The 18,065-nt window shown below is 39.6% G+C and overlaps 2 protein-coding genes across 4 annotated transcripts in view; both read left to right on the top strand.

Moving 5' to 3' along the window:
* Positions 1–3,272, top strand: part of LOC146460381 (solute carrier family 23 member 2-like) — a 29,177-nt gene extending 25,905 nt beyond the window's left edge. For all 3 annotated transcript variants that reach the window (XM_085088556.1, XM_085088557.1, XM_085088558.1), the window contains one exon: positions 595–3,272. In XM_085088556.1, coding sequence (XP_084944682.1) covers positions 595–920 — 326 coding nt within the window. In that variant the 3' untranslated portion in view covers positions 921–3,272. The remainder of the gene's footprint in view (positions 1–594) is intronic.
* Positions 3,273–5,733: 2,461 nt separating this feature from the next.
* Positions 5,734–18,065, top strand: part of LOC146460380 (solute carrier family 23 member 2-like) — a 13,586-nt gene continuing 1,254 nt past the window's right edge. Inside the window, exons 1-11 of the mRNA XM_085088552.1 lie at positions 5,734–5,851; positions 9,159–9,272; positions 10,656–10,813; positions 11,627–11,718; positions 12,168–12,238; positions 12,683–12,839; positions 12,970–12,994; positions 15,879–16,002; positions 16,763–16,919; positions 17,020–17,273; positions 17,833–18,065. The exon at positions 17,833–18,065 is cut by the window's right edge and continues 41 nt beyond it. Of these exons, the coding sequence (XP_084944678.1) occupies positions 5,795–5,851; positions 9,159–9,272; positions 10,656–10,813; positions 11,627–11,718; positions 12,168–12,238; positions 12,683–12,839; positions 12,970–12,994; positions 15,879–16,002; positions 16,763–16,919; positions 17,020–17,273; positions 17,833–18,065 (1,442 nt within the window). The 5' untranslated portion in view covers positions 5,734–5,794. The remainder of the gene's footprint in view (positions 5,852–9,158; positions 9,273–10,655; positions 10,814–11,626; positions 11,719–12,167; positions 12,239–12,682; positions 12,840–12,969; positions 12,995–15,878; positions 16,003–16,762; positions 16,920–17,019; positions 17,274–17,832) is intronic.

Here is an 18,065-nt window from a genome sequence, read left to right as displayed (position 1 = left end):
TGCCACTGCCACTGCCACTGCCACTGCCACTGCTACTGCTACTGCTACTGCTACTGCTACTGCTACTGCTACTGCTACTGCTACTGCTACTGCTACTGCTACTGCTACTGCTACTACTACTACTACTACTACTACTACTACTACTACTACTACTACTTCTACGACTAATTAAACTAAATAATACTGATTCAGAGCAAACAGTTTTTTGGAACAAAATATTTCAACCACCATTCCGCCAAGGTTAGACCAATCAGGAACGCAAGGCTCTCACCGACACTGCTCTGTGGGTTGCGGATCCCCAAAGGCCCGGCATCGCGACAAGGCAAAGCAACGAGGGAAAGTCTGTTTGGTCATAGCGTAAAAAAAAACTGTTTCCCTTAATAATGATTTAAAAGAGTTGAGACTTCTTACGTTGAAAAAATACTTCTACACCCATAATTCGTTGTTGTAGCCTCTTACGCAGACGTTTCTTAGCTCTTCACGTCACGCACAAGAGGAGGGCGTGACGTTAACAGCAAAAGAACGTGTGGGCCTTGCATGTCATGCAAGACTGTAAGCAATAAAGTATCTAACCGATGCTACTACTTTCTATAGGTGTTTCAGAAATCGATCAGATCCTTACTGTCCTGTTGTCAACAAGCATGGCGGTGGGATGTCTGGTGGCACTTATCCTGGACAACACAATCCCTGGTACCATTGAGGAACGCGGGATCAAGGTTTGGCGACAACACCTTTCAGATGCCGAAAGCGATGATCAGTTTCAAACAGCTCCCATTGAAGTCTATGATCTGCCTTGCTGTCTCAAACGCCTCAGTAATTGCAAAGCAGCCAAGTATTTGCCTTTCCTGCCGTACAAAGGCGGAGACGATGCAATGACAACGGAAGCAAAAATGGATGGTACCCACCGTTCAAAAGTCTAAGAACGTGTAATGACATCAGACGATGCCAGCGTTTCTAAAGCTGTTTCCTTTAAAGACTATTTAAAAATACGGATTTTGTTCCAGTTCGTAGCTCAATGATTTGTTGGCCAAAGGACGGTGCCTCCCTTTGCTACTGCACGTCTGCTCTGTCAGTACATCTCGGGATGGTCCGAGAAAGTCTGGTGTCTCAAGGGAAGTACTTACTATAACAAAGGTGCTTTTGCCGGCGCTTTATGACTTTACAGGGAAAATAGATTTTAGCAAGGTTTTGGGGGCCTTTGGGGTTAACCAAGCATTTTCAATATGGGGGGAAATTCCATACATTGTTATATATGTTCTGTTTTTTTTAGAATGACCAGCGCTTAATTATCTCTGAAATATGTGTGGTTACGCCTAATTATCGTTCTGGATTCCATTAGCTGTTGCTGAAATCTGTTTTTCTTCCATAGCCATGAACTGCACAAAAATACCTCGATAGTAGGAGGTACCGTTATTAAATTTCCCGTTGCAAATAACAATTTGCCTGCTTGAAAGTTATATTTATACATATAACATTTATATTTACTTTATCCCAAAATTTTGTCAATTTTAAACATTTCCTCTTAAAGTGCCTATGAAGCGAAAGATGTTTTTGTGTAGTTATAAAATTTGCACTTTGAAAAATATGATTCCGAAGTTTTAGAGTGCTGGGGTAAGAATTGCGGATTTTACGAACAATCAAAGTTTGGCTATTTCGCTCTCAAAAATGGTCAGAGGACTGGGTCAAGTGACGTCACTTTGGTGCCAAAAGTTTGTTTACTCTTATTCCGTTCTTGCCGCCAAAGAGGATTGTAGAAAAGGAAAAGCATGTCTAGCGATTCTGAAATGAGCAGCTTCTCAGACACATCAAGCAGCAACGATGAAGAAATATCCTTTCTTCTCTTCCGCCATGATGAATTGCAATTCTTGGCACCAATATGACGTCAGCGGTTATTGTCGTGTGGCATTTTGGCTGCGCGATGCGAATACCATTTTTGAGTGCAAAATAGCCCAACTTTGAGCGCTCACAAAATCGGCAATTTTTTACCCCAGAAATCTCAAAATTTGAAATCGCGTGCTTGAAAGGGTAAATTTTATAACTACTTAAAAACAATTTTCGCTTCATAGGCACTTCAAATTGAGGACGTTGGTTACTGTTCTAAGCGCAACGTATTTTAGTGGATTTAGCAATTCCGAGTAAATCACTGACCTAAGTTCTCGCTAAATTAGTTATTTAGAAGAGACGAGAAAAGCCATCAAAATTATAAGTCGTTCAATCTCAGGGGGAAATGGTTTAATCGACTTTTTAATCACCAATATCAAAACGCAAATTCTTCTCAGTTTTCTCGTATATTTGCTATGGGAGTAGTTGGGAGAATTCGGTAGCGATCATTTCTTTCAACTTCATGCCCTGTACATTTGGTTAAGGAGGCACGGCACTTTCACGGCGATTTTGCTGTATTTTGGTCAAGACTGCTAACATATTTAGCCAGTAGCTTTTGTTCTAACATGAAATTGCTGCTAGAGAACTGGAAAGGAAATACTAACGGATTCCTCCGAGAGAGAACAAACTTTATTCAGTTTTTGTCGACTTCTCTTCAATACACAATTGGCCAATTTTTTCAAGTAATATATCAAACATGAGACAGTGTTCCGTCACATATCAAACACCGAGAAGAGAGTTGAAAATACGACGCGTAGCGGAGTATTTTTGACGAACTTCGAGGTGCTTGATATTGTGATGAAACACTGTGACAAGTGTCTGATATAACTTCTGAAACTAAAAAAAAAGTGTTTGGATATCTGATGAAACACGCTTTCTCGTGTTTGATATATTACTTGAAACTACTGGTAGAAAAATGGAAATTTTGAGAATCTTTTCTTTAAAACAAGCGAAGAAGAGCGTTCAGTTTGAGAATTTTACAGATGTTTATGGAAATGGACACATTTTTCCTGTTTCCATAGAAATATATGTAGGCTTTTGTGAAACATCATGCACCAAGTTACGAAAAACCATTCACATTTTATGGCAAGAGCACCTTGACTTAGGAGTGGTCAGAATCTGGCCCTTATTGGCTATCATCAAAATATACAGTAACTATGGTTAAAGTCTATTAGGTTATAAGCTGTCAATAAAAATGAAAGTGTACTCGGCAAAAAACTTAAAATAGTGTTTGACAAATCAGCAAAACCCATGCACGATAAACTAGATATGATCATCAAAAGAAATTATTAAGTGGTACACTGACCATTATTGTTACAAAAGCATGATTAGAACAAATCTTTTCACTGATGTGTAAAATGGATATCAAAGTAACTATCGCTGTAAAGCAGTGCGAAGTGTTTTTTTTTTTCTGTTTTAAAAGGAAGTAAACATTGTCTTAGCTGTAGTTCTCCCAGTTGGTAGAGGAATTGTTTCCTTCTCAGCTAAAATTTTAGTCAGACACAATAATTTCCTTACCAGGTTACATAGTGCTATAGCATATTCATTATTATTGGAGGTCAGGAAATTCCACTGTAATTATTTGAAATATATCGTTACCTGCATAAATTATTTCATCGTTTTATATATTCCTGGGTTCTTAATAGTTTCTCTCCCGTTCAATTGTTACAATAGAGGTATTGGCCTCCTTGTTTTACTTACATGCGGGAGGGAGAGGGGCTTGGTATCGTCTTTGTCCATTGGGTGCACAAAGAAACGATCTCGCCGACTAGAACGGCTGTTTGATTACAATATTTAGACTGATTACTCTGATTGTAGCGAAGGAGATTAGTGTGTACATTGGAACCCAGTTAATACGGACACTAAGGGGACATTCCAACGTGTCCATATTATAAGGGTAAGTCACGGACACAGGTTTTATCGATACAAAGACTAAAGCAGACGTTGATGACGGCAACAAAACGTTTTTGCTTTTTTTTTGTAACTGTAAATATACCTATAACAAGTTCACTCTAACGAAACCTTACGCTCATTTATCATAGTCGCGGACTGAACTTACTTTCTTCTTGAAACGCGACAACGGAATCAAAGTTCTGTCAGCATCAACTAAGCGTGCACAATGGGACTACGAAGTACGCACGCTCAATTGAATTTTATTACACGAATTTACTAGCTATGTTATAACAGAAGATTCACGCCGCGTAGTTAAAATTTGACACTGACGTTGCTATGACCGCCGCATTGGTTATAGTGTTATTGCGAATGCCACCAAATTCAAACAAGTTTAAGCTCATCAAGGACGGCAACCAACAAAAGGAAAACACACCACATTTCTTATAAGTCAACCTTGAGTTGTGAGTTTGTTTTCTTGGCGTCTGTATAGACTGGTTGAATCGGGCAAAGGAAATGTCGCCATTTTTTAATTATGAGAATAGCAGTTATGATAATAATAACAAAAAAAAGCTACATTAAAAGAAATCATTAGACTAATGACGGTGTTTGGACGCCCAGATCATTTTTCCTAAAATCTCGGGGAAAAATGCCATCGGGTTGCAGTTATCACAAATGGAGAGAGAGAGCCGAGAAAATTGCGACTGAGCTTGAGCCGGAATAGACCATTTCTTGATACGAAACCTATGGCACAGATACATGTATGACAGAGCAATCACAACTCTTATATTGCTTGGAGCCAGGCGTCAGAAAAAAAAAGTCCCTTTTGATTAGATCTGCTAGGCTTAAAGGGACACAGTCACCTTTGTGACCGCGCTGACCTGGACGCTAGTTTTTGTCAATTTTGAAAAGCGTCCACCTCAACCCGAAATCAAAAGTGCGCGTCGGCATCTAGAAATCCGCTTCAATCTCCCCAGTGTTTTATTGGATTTTCAATCTGTTACTGGAAACCTGTTTCTGAGTATGCTTTTGCTCATCCTATGATATTATTTTATCATATTTGGTTAAAAACAGTATGGATCGCGTCTCCAACGGAACATGAATAGAAGAGGTGGGAAACATGAAGGCGCCGGGCGGAAGAACTCGCCTGCGTTGACTAAAATAACGAGAGAAATCAATCAAAAACATTGGAGAACAAATCACCATTATATATTTGGAAAATTACATTTTCTCAACCTGGCGAAAGGTTCGTGCGGTGGGAATGTTCGTAAACGATTCGAACTACGCGTCATGGCTGCTTGGTTTGGAGCTCAGACGAAGACAAGCTTCGGTACACAGTCGATTATCTCCTCGACAAGGAAAACCTCCAGTAGAACCTTGTTTTCTACGGGTCGAGCAAGCGTTCTTGCAACGACGTGGGTTTGGTTCCTAAATTTAGATGACGGAGAAGTTGTAGAAACGAAATTATAAAAGCAAAATATATGATTGAAAGCAGAAATAAATCTTACCGGTAGTTTTGCTACAAAGTCGTTCCGCTACACTGCATCTCAGTCGATTCGCTACGTTTTAAAATTGACATATTCTCTAATATTTGAACTCAATTTGCTTCTCATGCAAACACTGTGAAACTTAGAAACAGCTAGGATAATTTTTCACACGACCGGTACCGAAATAAACGATTAAATGATTCTTCGACTTCAGAGATATTCGTTGACGTTTGACTTTCCCGGGACAAGTCCATCAGTAAATTCTCCATGGTATCAAGAAAATGAGTGTTGTAAAATGACATTAGGTCTATAATCACTATAATAATTTTGACTGGCAAATACTTTGACTCGAAAAGGTTTGTTTACATTTTTTTAAAGGATGCGCTTCTCAGCGCGAGACTTGTGATGAAGTGTGATATGCAAATCAGCTAAGAAATGGTATCTAATGCGCATGTGCACCATGTGACTGTGTCCTTTTAAGCTTCTTTAGCGTCTCGTGACCTACGGTTTTATTTCACCATTGTCGCCGTTATCGAATGAAGAAAGTGCTAAGTGGGATTGAGAAGATCTCTATGGGGACACAAGAGATAGAGGTAAGGCCTACGAGTGCCAGTTTTGGTTTTAAGGTGTGCTGTCGGCAACGTAACTGCACGAAATAGTTTTTCTGATGCTTAGTTTGTGAACGGTGTGGGGTTAAGTCAACACTGATGTCATGCCAGCGACCGTTTTCACGCTGACGTCTTCTGAAACAGGAATTGAAAAATCTGTCACTAAAGTGTAATGTTCCATTGCCACTGGAGTGGAACTAGATTAGCACCCAACTCGCAGTGATTTAACAATATTCGATGCCTGTTAAGAAAAAGGAAGCACTTCACTCATTATTACAGTAAAGGGAATATTAAACACGAATTTGCCGGCGACGAAGAAGACATTCAAATTACGGTGTGCGACAAATGCAGACTGCAGACTTGGAGGCTCAACATACTGGCCTTTCCCAATTCATTAAAAAAAAAAAAAACATTGTGCAACCTCCGCCATTTCACATCATGCGCTGTATACATGGTACGCTTTAATGATGCTTTCTACTCTCACGGTTGTCCTTCAGGAATAAAATTCGTACGTGCGCCAGTTTTGAGAAAACGTTGTCGGTCTGTATTAAATGAGCAATTGTAATTAAACTGATTGTGACATTCACATGAAAAATCCATGTCTCTATATTGAAACAATCACATAATATGTGAAAGTATGTACACCCGATCTGGTGACCCGTTATGTAAGAAATGTAAACGTAATCTCATCGTGGTGTCTCAGATTTTTGAAAATGAGACTCTTCTTGTCCTTGAAGGGCCTAGTTTTTGGTCGAAGGTTCTCGTCATTCTCCTTAATTAAAGGTTTGAACTGGTCGAATTGCCTTCAAAACTCAAAAAGTGTTACGGCTGCGGCTTGATATTTTCTGAAAAGTTCCAACAACCTCCTTATAATATTATTGTGTAACATGTAATGAAGCAAAAGAAAATAAGACAAGCCTGCACGCATGTCAGCATAAAACAGGTCTTTCGATCACATTTTCTCATGACGGTCCCGTGGCTGAAGTTGTCAGATAATTTTTGGAGAGTTGAAAGTTCTGTCTACTTGACTGACACATTGGTTTATGATCAGCTCAAATTAAGTCCAATATAAGGTGAATACTGCAATGGAGACCTCTGCGGAACTCGGGGGCGCATGTGCGGCGCTCTAGTGTGACGTGCACGTGGCCAGTAATAAAGACCACTTTAATGAAATACTGAGAATAAACGGTGGTTTAGCTTCTGATAAGATCCGCTTGGACATCAAGAAGTATTTGAGCTTCTTTAGCTTCTCTTGGCGAGCGGTTTTAGTTCACCGTTTAATTTAATAGGCTCAAATGGAATACTGAGAAAAAGTTGCCCTTATCGAATAAAGGAGAAACGTCTTTGTGTAGTTGAGAAGATCCCATGGTTTCACAAGAGAGAGCAGAGAAAGGCCTGTGAAACATTCTTGGTTCACTAATTCAGTATTTTTGGCACCTTCGACTTCGCGTGCTGGTTCAACCGCTTAAGCCAACAATTAAGGAGGATAGGTGTAATGTCGGTAACGTAAATGCGCGGAAATTTTGTTAACGCTCACTGTTTTGCAAACGGTTTGCGATCAAGTCATCAATGTTGTAATTTTAGCGAACCTCTGTGATGAACCCTACACGCTGACGTCTTCTCAAACGGGAATGGAGGAATCCATAAGTATTTTGTTCCATGTTTAGCGGGTATTTTTAGGTGAGTTCTTTTCGTGGGCTAGATCTGTGACTGGAGGGACCTAGATTGGTACCACCGGCGAAATAATAGCAATAATTGATACCTGTCAAGACAATAAGCTGTGACCGGGCGACTGCAAGTCAGAAACCTTGAAAGCAGCCCCTAGGCTATAGGGGTACCAGAATCTCATTCTGTTTTATAAAGATTCCCGCTTTTAAAGATGCGTTTCCACTTCCCCAATCCCCATTGGTCATTAATGCTCTGTTCCCAGATTCCTCGTTGCCTATCTTCGAGATAGAGGAGCAAATCGACTCCAATTTTTTTGATACATGAGCGTGACCAAGCGTCGTCTTATTCAGGCACGTCTGTTATCGAGTCCATTGAAATGTTATTTGCAAGACAGAAGCGCTATAAAACGATGACTGTGCTTGGGCGTATCACCAATAGCTTACGGTTTGAAAACAGATGAACAAACCCGAACGTAGTAATGAAAATGGCAAAACAAAAATATGTAAATGAAAGGTCTTCACTTTAAAAAACAGTGACAGTTGATTTCATACCTGACAACGGGATTATAAACTTGTTTACAGCTGTATCAGCAAGTAGCAAAGGTTAATCGAGGCGGATAGCTTCAGAGCAATTAACAAAGTTGAAATGATAATAGACAAGTATATACGTAGTACTGACTGAAATAGCTCTTTTTTTTAAGCAGAACAATTTCTTTGAGGAGGCAAAACCTGCTCATACATTATTTTGGGATAGATTACATGAACCGGGCTGTGGTACGGTTTGTGGAGATCTGGCCGGCGTTGGCTAAAGTTTCAACGCTGTCATGTAAAAAAATGGCTTTAACAAATCACATGATTTCGCTTTCTTCAATGCATTATTTTTGTACAATATTTAAGCAAGTTTATCGTTTGCTATCCGTTAATGAAAAATATCGACCTTTTGATGAGCCATTATGCTTGTGAAGTTTCTGCCTTACACACTCTTTTTTTTTTACATAAGGATATTCTTTTTCCGGCCCAGGCTAAATGTTCTTATTTTTCTGCCGATGTTAGGCTGAAAATATTCTTGTGAATGTTCTTGGATTATAGTGTATGACGTATTATACATCTACCATTTGATCGAACTGTCATTAGCATCGAACATTTGGCTAGTGCAGGTTTTTAACGTTTCATTGGCAAGTTTTGCCGTTTAGAGAAAGGAAGTATTTTATACGGTGTAGTTAAAAACATATAATGTATATTGTATTTACCAATTTATATTCTTTTCAAAATCTCAGCCTCGGGTTTATTCTTAAAATATTCTAAAAATTTCGCAAATTTCAACCTCGATATTCTTATAAAATAGATTCTTATAAAAAGAAAAAAGTGTGAATGTCTCTTGAACGAAACTCTTACAACGTGGGCGTGTGTGTGAGTTAGGGAGGGGGCGTTTTCTTCAATAGAGCTGGGGCTCCATGAACACCCCCCCCCCCCCCCCCCATCCTTCTGCTAAGTAATATAACTATCATGATGTACATGGTGCTTACTCTTTCTAGCTGTAATTAATGGGTATAGCGCGATACTGTAAACGTCCAAATGTCACAGATAAGTTGTGACTTAAGTAAGTACTAAATGAACTCGTCAAGCTTTCCGAGCAGGGTGCTCAGTCGCAGCCTGAGAAGAAACAAAGGGCACTTGGCTTATCCTACCTTATCGACGAGAATCCACCATGGCATATCTGCTTACTGCTGGGGTTTCAGGTAATTACGGATATGTGCACACTGTATAGGTGTTTGTTCGTTTGTTTGTCTGTTTTTCTGTTATCAATCTTCACGTTTACTACTTTGGTTATCCTCTTAGTCGTATTTCCAAAATTCTAAAATCTAAATTGATACTACAGAGGCAGGAAACATAACGCATCAAAAATGTTTTGGTGCCCTAAGCTAGTATAGGCCATCGCTTTTACTGATAAAATTGGAGGGAGTTGTAGGTCTGTTAGATTAGAAAAGTTCGGCGCCTTTGTTAATTTTTCACTACTTCCACTATCATCACTATATCAGTGATATTCCGCGAGAAAAGCTTACAAAGTATTGATAATTTCAAGCATTAATGGAAGCTAAAAACGCTAGCAGTTTAAAAATTACAGCACAAAATCATATTAATAAAATCACAAAGAAAGGGAATCTACACTCTTTCAGCAAATGGGTGTTAGGGTCTCTTCATTTGAGCCCGATCAATTTATCTGGCCCCGCCGCGATCTCGCCTAACCACCATTTCCTTTGAAAAAAATTTCGTTGCGTTCATATAAGAAGGCGAGCTTTCCCGGTTACCGAGATCTCGGTTTTTTGCGATTGAGGTCTCGGTAAAAGGGCTGGAAAGTTTTAGCGTTTTAGCGAACACTCCAGCCCGGTCGCCTGAACGAATCAAAATTGGCCTATTTTTTCAAGAAACTATTCAGTGCAACTGGGAGTGGAGATGGCACAGTTGCCGGATGATGTCAAGAAACGTTCAAAGGAAGAGAAGGCCAAAGCAAAGAATCGCGTCTTTTTAATCTCTTGAAATTTCCCATATGAATGCAAAACAAATTTCGTCCTGCGGTTCGGCTCGGTTACCGGCTAATATAAAGAGGCCGTTAAACTGTGAGTTAAAGTTTATTTGAACAGGTGAAAAGGAAATTTTAGGGGACAAAACGTAAATATGATCATTGCCTCTTCTGGCTTTTAAACTGTCACTAGTGCAACTATTTTGACCTTCAGTAACGTCATATGATTGCCGCTATTCTCAGGAAGAGGAACTTCTTTGTATGATGCCACGAAGTAGTGGAAAAATAGCATTGGGTGGGAAAATTAAAGTATTGAAAATGCGATATTCAAATCCTGTTTTGTCTGACACCAAAATATCATTTTCATCAGTTTCCAAGGGAATTTGAATTTAGATTATATTTCAAGCAAATTAACGTCCATTTTTTTTCAAAAGTGGAGGATTCCTTTAAGAGGGTCGTGCGGTTCACTTCTGGTCAGTTTTCTCATCAGTTGTCTTGGTGAGAAGAGACTGATTTTTAGAACACTTACCCATTTATCTCGGACTGTTGATGGCTGGCCAAGTGTTTTGTTCTGAACTGATAACTTTCCTTTGTTCAACAGCATTACCTGACCATGCTAGGAGGGACACTGGCAATCCCCTTCATTATCAGCGGTCCAATGTGTTTTGCAAACAACACACTGGCCATCAGTGAGGTACTGGGTACCACATTTTTCTTGTCAGGAATCGTAACATTGCTACAGTCTACTTTCGGTGTAAGGTAGGCATTTGTTAATTTAAAGCAGCATTTTATAAGATGACCTTTTCACTGATAAAGTAACTGCTGACTCTCTTCATTTTCTCTTAGAAAGATTGTAGTGTAATTCTCGGCAGTTTTTATTCTTTTGTAAACAGCGAGGTAAATTTTACGAAATAAAAAAAAAAAAATGGATCGGAGGGGGGGGGGGGGCAGTTCTTAATGAAGGTGTTTTGCTGCTTCGGTGGGGAAATAAATTATCAACTGAGTTGGTAAGGTAAATTTAACACCGTTAAGACGCCACAAATGCTGACGTTCGAGCGCTTGACCGAACTACAAAAAACAGTACAAAAATTCTCCTTTCATAATCTCCACTGAATCAATTGATTCCTTCTTGTCTTTTACGTTGACATGCTCCCATCAATAGCGTAGCTCCACTCTCAGTAATTAAACCATACACAACCCACAATTCCTTGATTTGTCCAGCAATCGAAATTTCAATTCTTAGATTTCTTTACCGGGAACAATTTTCTTAACAGCACAGTTGATAAAACCAAACTTTCATGAATAAAAAGGATACATGTATTCAGCGTGTTTCATACTTGTAAAATACTGAATACATAGTTTTCTTGTTTTGATTGTTTTTTGTTTGTTTGTTTGTTTTTATTGTTGTTGTTTTTTTTTTTTGGTTTCAACATATCTCGTAGATTGACGTTTTATATTCCAAATCACATGAGAGAAAAGATCCCGGTTGGCAAACATTTAACAAATAAATTTGTTGCTATCTGATAACAAACACAGCCTATGAATAATTTATACCATTTGATTTTACTTCAGGCTTCCTATCGTTCAAGGGGCAACGTTTACTTTCCTTATTCCGACATTCGCCATCTTGTCTTTGCCGCAGTGGGCATGCCCAAAACCTAAAGGTTAGTTTGATTGCTGTTTGTACTTTACTGTTTTGTGCAAAGATAGATTTAAGATAAGGTGAGGTGTGCATGCTTTGCTTTCCAAAGCAACGTGTAAGCAGCAAGCAAACATAAAAGTACTAATAAAAAAATTGTTTCCAATGGAGGAGTCCTCGCTTTTTTTGTTTTTGGTTTTTTGTGCAAACCTGTTTCATATTTTTTTTAAAAAATCAATCCTCACATTGCACAAGCAGAATTATGTATCCCTAAGCAAATGCAGAAGTTTGCATTTCTCTCGCCTCGATTAAATGGTTTCTTTTTGCGTGTCGGAGCTACCTTACAATTTATTAACTTTTGAAATATCAAGAAATGCTGTTTGCAGTAGCACGTTTGTAGGGGCTTGCAGCTTTATATAGGTTTCATTGTGAACATCATTTTGATACTGACCAAAGACACTTGCTTCCTTTAAGCTAATAATGGTAACTCGACTGCAAGCTCACTTATCAACAGCGATGACATCTGGCAACCTCGAATGAGAGAGGCAATGGCTTGAGGCTTAGTTAACTATTACTCCTTCCCCCACCCCCCTACCCGCAAAGCAAGTAGAATCCTACGAGCAAAATATTTCAATACAGGCGATCACACAACGTACAAATCATGGCTCAAATGCCAGTGATTTATTGTAATAGTACATCAAGGTTCCAATGCTCCCACTGTGGAGACATGCGTACCAAGGAAGACAGGTTGTAGCAGTTGAAATATGGCAATTAACGTCTGCCCTTTTGCCGCATTGCTAACGTTAAAATACCGTTGTTTTCTTCCGAAACAGAAGTCGCATTTGAAAACAAACTATGCCAGACTCTTAATAGAAACAACCCAGCTAATTATAGAACCCAAGGGGGTGATAGAGAGGAGTAAACCAATCGGCCTCTCGCAAACGTCTCATAGTTGCAGTGATTAATTATTTCCTCCAATCCTTTACCAGATTCAAGGTGCTATAATGATCTCGGCGTTGTTCCAAATTGTTTTCGGTTTTACCGGACTTATTGGAGTGCTTCTCCGATTCATTGGACCCATTACGATCGCACCTACAATTACCTTGCTAGGCGTGGCACTGTTCAACGTAGCAGCAGAACACGCAGGTAAATACCCTTTTTATCCCATGCAATAACAAGCCTTGACTAAAAATTGCACATAAACTTAGTTACGTGGGTTCTATTTAACGTTCAGTTCAGTTATATTCAATTATGAGGGTTTCATTCATTTTTTTAGGTAATCATTGGGGAATTTCCATGACGTGAGTATTTTATTGGTAATTCAATGACTGTAAGGAATATTTGGGATAAATCAAAAGGCAACGTTTTAAAATTATTTAATTCCACAACACGTGTAATGGACGAGTGAACACGACAGGCTATTTCTACCAAATATTCGTTAAGAAACCAGACATTTTTTTTTAATTAAAATGCGACTGACATGATTACGCTGAAGTGCTGGCGTCGGGTCTCGTTTCAGTTCTTCATATATCTGTTTGTCAGACATAACGACAGCCGACGCCAGCACTTCAACGTAAACTTAACAGTAAACTACTTGACCTTAAGAAAACTGACGTTATTGACATACAATGTTACAACAGACTGAGGTGCCGCATACCGCAACCACCTAAACTCTACGGACTACCAAAACTACACAAACCTAACATACCCATGCGACCCATAGTCTCGTTCTGTGGGTCCCCGACTTACGAACTATCCAAATACTTGACTACTATACTGAAACCGTTGACAAAGTAACGAATCCCGACACGCACTACAGTCTAGCGATATTTTTATTGATGCTATAAAGACAGTACAAATACCTGACGACTACAAACTTGTGTCTTTTGATGTAAATCACTGTTCACCAGTATTCCACTTCACCTGGCTCTAGACTGTACTGCTACCGCCATCAAGAACTCCACGACAAAACTGCCACTGCCGCAGATGACTTAATGGACTTACTGAAAGTCTGCCTAACGTCCACTTACTTTCAGTACAACGACAAGCACTACAAACAGTTACATGGAACAGCTATGGGCTCACCAGTTTCTGTTGTTGTAGCAGAAATTGTCATGCAGAACATCGAGGAACAAGCCCTAGCAACCTACAAACGGACACTACCGTTCTGGTTACGGTACGTAGACGACACCTTTACAGTAGTACACAAAGACGAAATCAACGGACAGAACGCTGACATACAGTTTACTAAGGAGATCTACGAAAATGGTAACTGAATACCTTTTCTAGACTGCTTAGTTACCCGTGACAACAACGACAACAAACTAAGTACTACGGTTTACAGGAAACCAACACATACTGGCAGATTACTGAACCAGTCATCCTACAACCCTACTTCTCACAAAGCAACGACCATACAGACCTTAACAAGGCGAGCACAACTGGTTTGTGACTCACCTGACAGTCTCGCAGACGAAAACAACTACTTAGACAACGTTTTCAAAAAAGAACAACTATAACAAGGACTTTGTTAGGACGTAACACTTACAAGGACACTGAACCTAACGTCACAAACAACGACGCAACTCCCATAACTACTGTAACTATACCTTACTTAAAAGGACTTTCTGAAATTATGGCACGGATTGTACAACCCTACAACATCCGCGTAGCTCACAAACCTATTGCCACTTTACGACAACTACTGACGAAAGTAAGGACAAAGACGAACCGAACCGCAGACAGGGAGCAGTTTACAAGATCAAATGCTGCGACTGCCAGGCCACTTATATTGGTGAGACCGGCAGAAATTTAAACGTACGACTGACTGAACACAAACGAGCAACTAGAAATGGTGATATCAACAATCACATTGTTGAACACCATTTACAAACGAACCATAGAATCGACTGGGACTCTGCCAAGTGCATTTCCTACAGTACAAGATACTATCAACGACTTACTCTGGAAAGCTGGTTTACTAGCTTAGGACAAGCGCCACTCAACCGTTGCCTACAGCTACCTCCACGGGCTTTTTACAGTCTTCACTTTTCACAGTCTTTACAGCCAATAACATCACGGCGTACTGACAAACAACCAATAACATCTCGACTTCGTTGACCAATCAGGTTAACAACCAGAGACATAAATACCACCTACCGACGTTCCACAATTCACTTGACTCTGAAGATGACTTCCGCTTAGGTTGTCGAAACGTCAGTCAAAGTCACCTCAAACAGTCCTTCTCAGGACTACACTCATCCGGATGATCATAATTTAATACAGTCGAACCTGTATATAACGGCCATCCTCGGGACTTGAGGAACTGGCCGCTTAATACAGGTGGCCGCCTAATACAGGATCACTAAAAATACTAACTGGGCGTTGTCTAATGTCAATTTTAATGGTGTATGATACAAAAACATTTCATGCAAGGAAACAATAGGACAATCAACACTCTTTCAAGAGATCAATACTTTAAACAAAGTTCAGTGCCAACTTGTAACTTAATGGTATAATATACGTAACTGTGCAATAAATTGTCCTCTACTCTTGTACGGTGCACAGTACTGTATTTCTAATTCGCTTACTTACGAGACTTGCAGCTCACAACAAAATATCTCATTCCGTCATTTTGTAGTTTTTAAGATCGAAGTGGAATTATAAACGGTAATGTTGCTAATTAAAAGTAACAAAATATATAATAAAATTCTTCAAGTTAAAATAGGAATAGGGTAAGAATTACTTAAACAAGTGGGACACGTGCGTTTAGGGCCTCGCAATTTGGAACTTTTGTTTGTAGAGCAAGTCGTTGACTGTCGGCACTGCCAGCGACAATTCCTGTTATCCATGGTACTGTGCATATGGCTTAGTTTCCATTTAAGGGTGGCCGCTTAATACAGGTAAAAATAACAAAGAAAGACAAACATGGGACTGCTACAGGGTGGCTGCGGCCGCTTAATAGAGGTGGCTGCCTAATACAGGTAACAAATACAGCGTTTGTATGCGCGAAAAATCGGGACTTTAAAAACTGGCCGCTTAATAGAGGGTGACCGCTTAATACAGGGCCGTTATATACAGGTTCGACTGTACGTACTTATGAGATGACTCCTGGGTTCAAACCATTTCCAGTTTTACTGTACATTATGTTTAACACAGTGTTTTTATTTCCTGTGTTGATTTCAGGACTATCGTGTTAATAACTCTGTTTTCACAGTACTTCAGCAAGTTCGAAATTTCAGCGCCTGGATATAGTAAAGAACGTGGAGGATGTTATGTTGGCCATTTCCCTTTGTTCAGATTCTTCCCAGTGAGTCTTTGTAGTGTCCCCCCGTAGTCAGTATTTAGTTCATCATACCTTGTAACCAAAACAAGAACAACAATTAGTCAATAAGTGAATGAATAATATCGTGACTATCGGGAATGTTCTCCATCAGCAAGTAAGACGCCAACTGAAGTCGATTTTCAAAGCAAACCTAGCTCTTGTAGCTCAGTGGAACAGCGTCCAAACAAGCAATCAGAAAATCATACGTTCGACCCCTGTTGGAAGAACTCGGATTTTTGTTTTGCATGCATTCATCTGTCACCGACTGAAAAAAAAAAACTTCTATCATCTATTCACTATGCGAGGAACATAACAGCAATTTCTCATTTATATTTACGTGGGTCCAAGAAAAAGGAATTCTGAAAGACTTTAGCTCAACAGACCATCCATGGTCATGCGCACTTATTAAGTCTCAATGAACTGACACAGTGATTTTAACAGCACCAGACCATGACAGTTCAAGCATTATTGTAAATTTTTTATTGCAAAGTATTACATTGTGTCCAGATGGCGCATTGGGCATTCTTTCACCATCTCTTCAATTATGCCGTCTTAATACATTCTCAACCCATTAATTTGCTCATTTTGTTTTATTTGAAAATTGCATCAATCCATTCACTCATTGCCATTTTCCCATGATTGTACGTTCCACTAGTTATTCCTGTATCACGGTCTACATCAAAAGGCCCCAGGGCCTTCCTGTATCCCTCAATGGGTCAGTTGTCATACCGTCTTTGTTTCTCAGGTGATTATTGCAATCTTGGCATCTTGGATAATTTGTGCCATCATCACCGCAGCAGGCGGCTTTCCTTCAGATTCTAGCCTTCCTCAGTACATGGCGAGAACTGACGCCAGAATTGCAGTGTTAAAAGAAGCCAAATGGTTTAGATTTCCTTACCCAGGTTAGCAATAGTGATTAACGTTGTTAGCATGCAGGTTTTCGTTGATGCCGCACTACACGGCTTAACTCTTGATGTTTCTCGATTTTGATCACTTTCATAGGTCAATGGGGAACACCTACTGTAAGTGTCGCGGGGGTGTTTGGGATGAATGCAGGGTTGTTGGCCTCTGTCATTGAATCCGTGGGTGATTACTACGCCTGCGCAAGATTGTCAGGGGCTCCTCCTCCCCCAAGACATGCAATCAGTCGTGGAATTGCAATGGAGGGAATCGGGTGTCTCTTGACGGGAGCATTTGGTACTGGAGATGGAACAACCTCGTATAGTGAAAACATCGGTGCCATTGCTATTTCTAAGGTGAATGAGATTTTAATTTGTTGTTATTCCAGTCTTCTACAATTTACATGGTACGTGTGTCTCAGTGCTGATAAGTGTTGTTTTCTACAATTTAGTCTTTCGTAATGCGATGATTGTGAAGTAGGTTGAACGAGGAACCTCTTCTCGACTTGAAATACCAGGTCAAATTTCCAGATAACTTGTTAATGAACTTCCTTACTCTCAAGGGTGTCAACAAATTAATGATATAATCCCAAATTTCTTGTTATAAAATACCAAAAACAAACGATACCACAGAAGGCTACCCCTCAAGAGCTTTCATTGAGATTGTTGAACTTTAAAATTTCATCGTGCTACACAGGCTTAATTAATTAGAACCATCTTGCTTGGCATGATTAACTAAGATAGCTGTTTCAGTCAGGACGTTAGTCATGTCATGTAATTTTTTTTTCACTTCCGAGATAATTCAAGTAGCCTAAAATTCATAATACCAAACTTTTTATGATCATTTTCAAAAGTAAAAATGGCAGTGAAATAGATATCTAACGTGGGGTTGTTAAGCTGTCGTCTTTTCTTTTAGGTTGGAAGCCTCCGTGTGGTCCAGTGGGGTGCACTGGTGATGATGGTCGTTGGTGTTGTTGGGAAATTTAGCGCGTTGTTTGTCAGCATTCCAGATCCCATTATTGGTGGTGTTTATATGATCATGTTTGGAATGATTACCGCTGCTGGAATCTCTAACCTGCAGTTTGCTGACATGAATTCCCCCAGAAACTTGTTCATTGTTGGATTTTCCATTATGTTTGGATTAGCTCT

This window comes from Pavona decussata, unplaced genomic scaffold, assembly GCF_977016875.1.
Source record: "Pavona decussata unplaced genomic scaffold, jaPavDecu1.1 SCAFFOLD_214, whole genome shotgun sequence".
NCBI classification, from domain to species: domain Eukaryota; kingdom Metazoa; phylum Cnidaria; class Anthozoa; order Scleractinia; family Agariciidae; genus Pavona; species Pavona decussata.
Note: the sequence above shows the minus strand (reverse complement) of the source record. Positions and strands in the feature narration are given on the sequence as shown.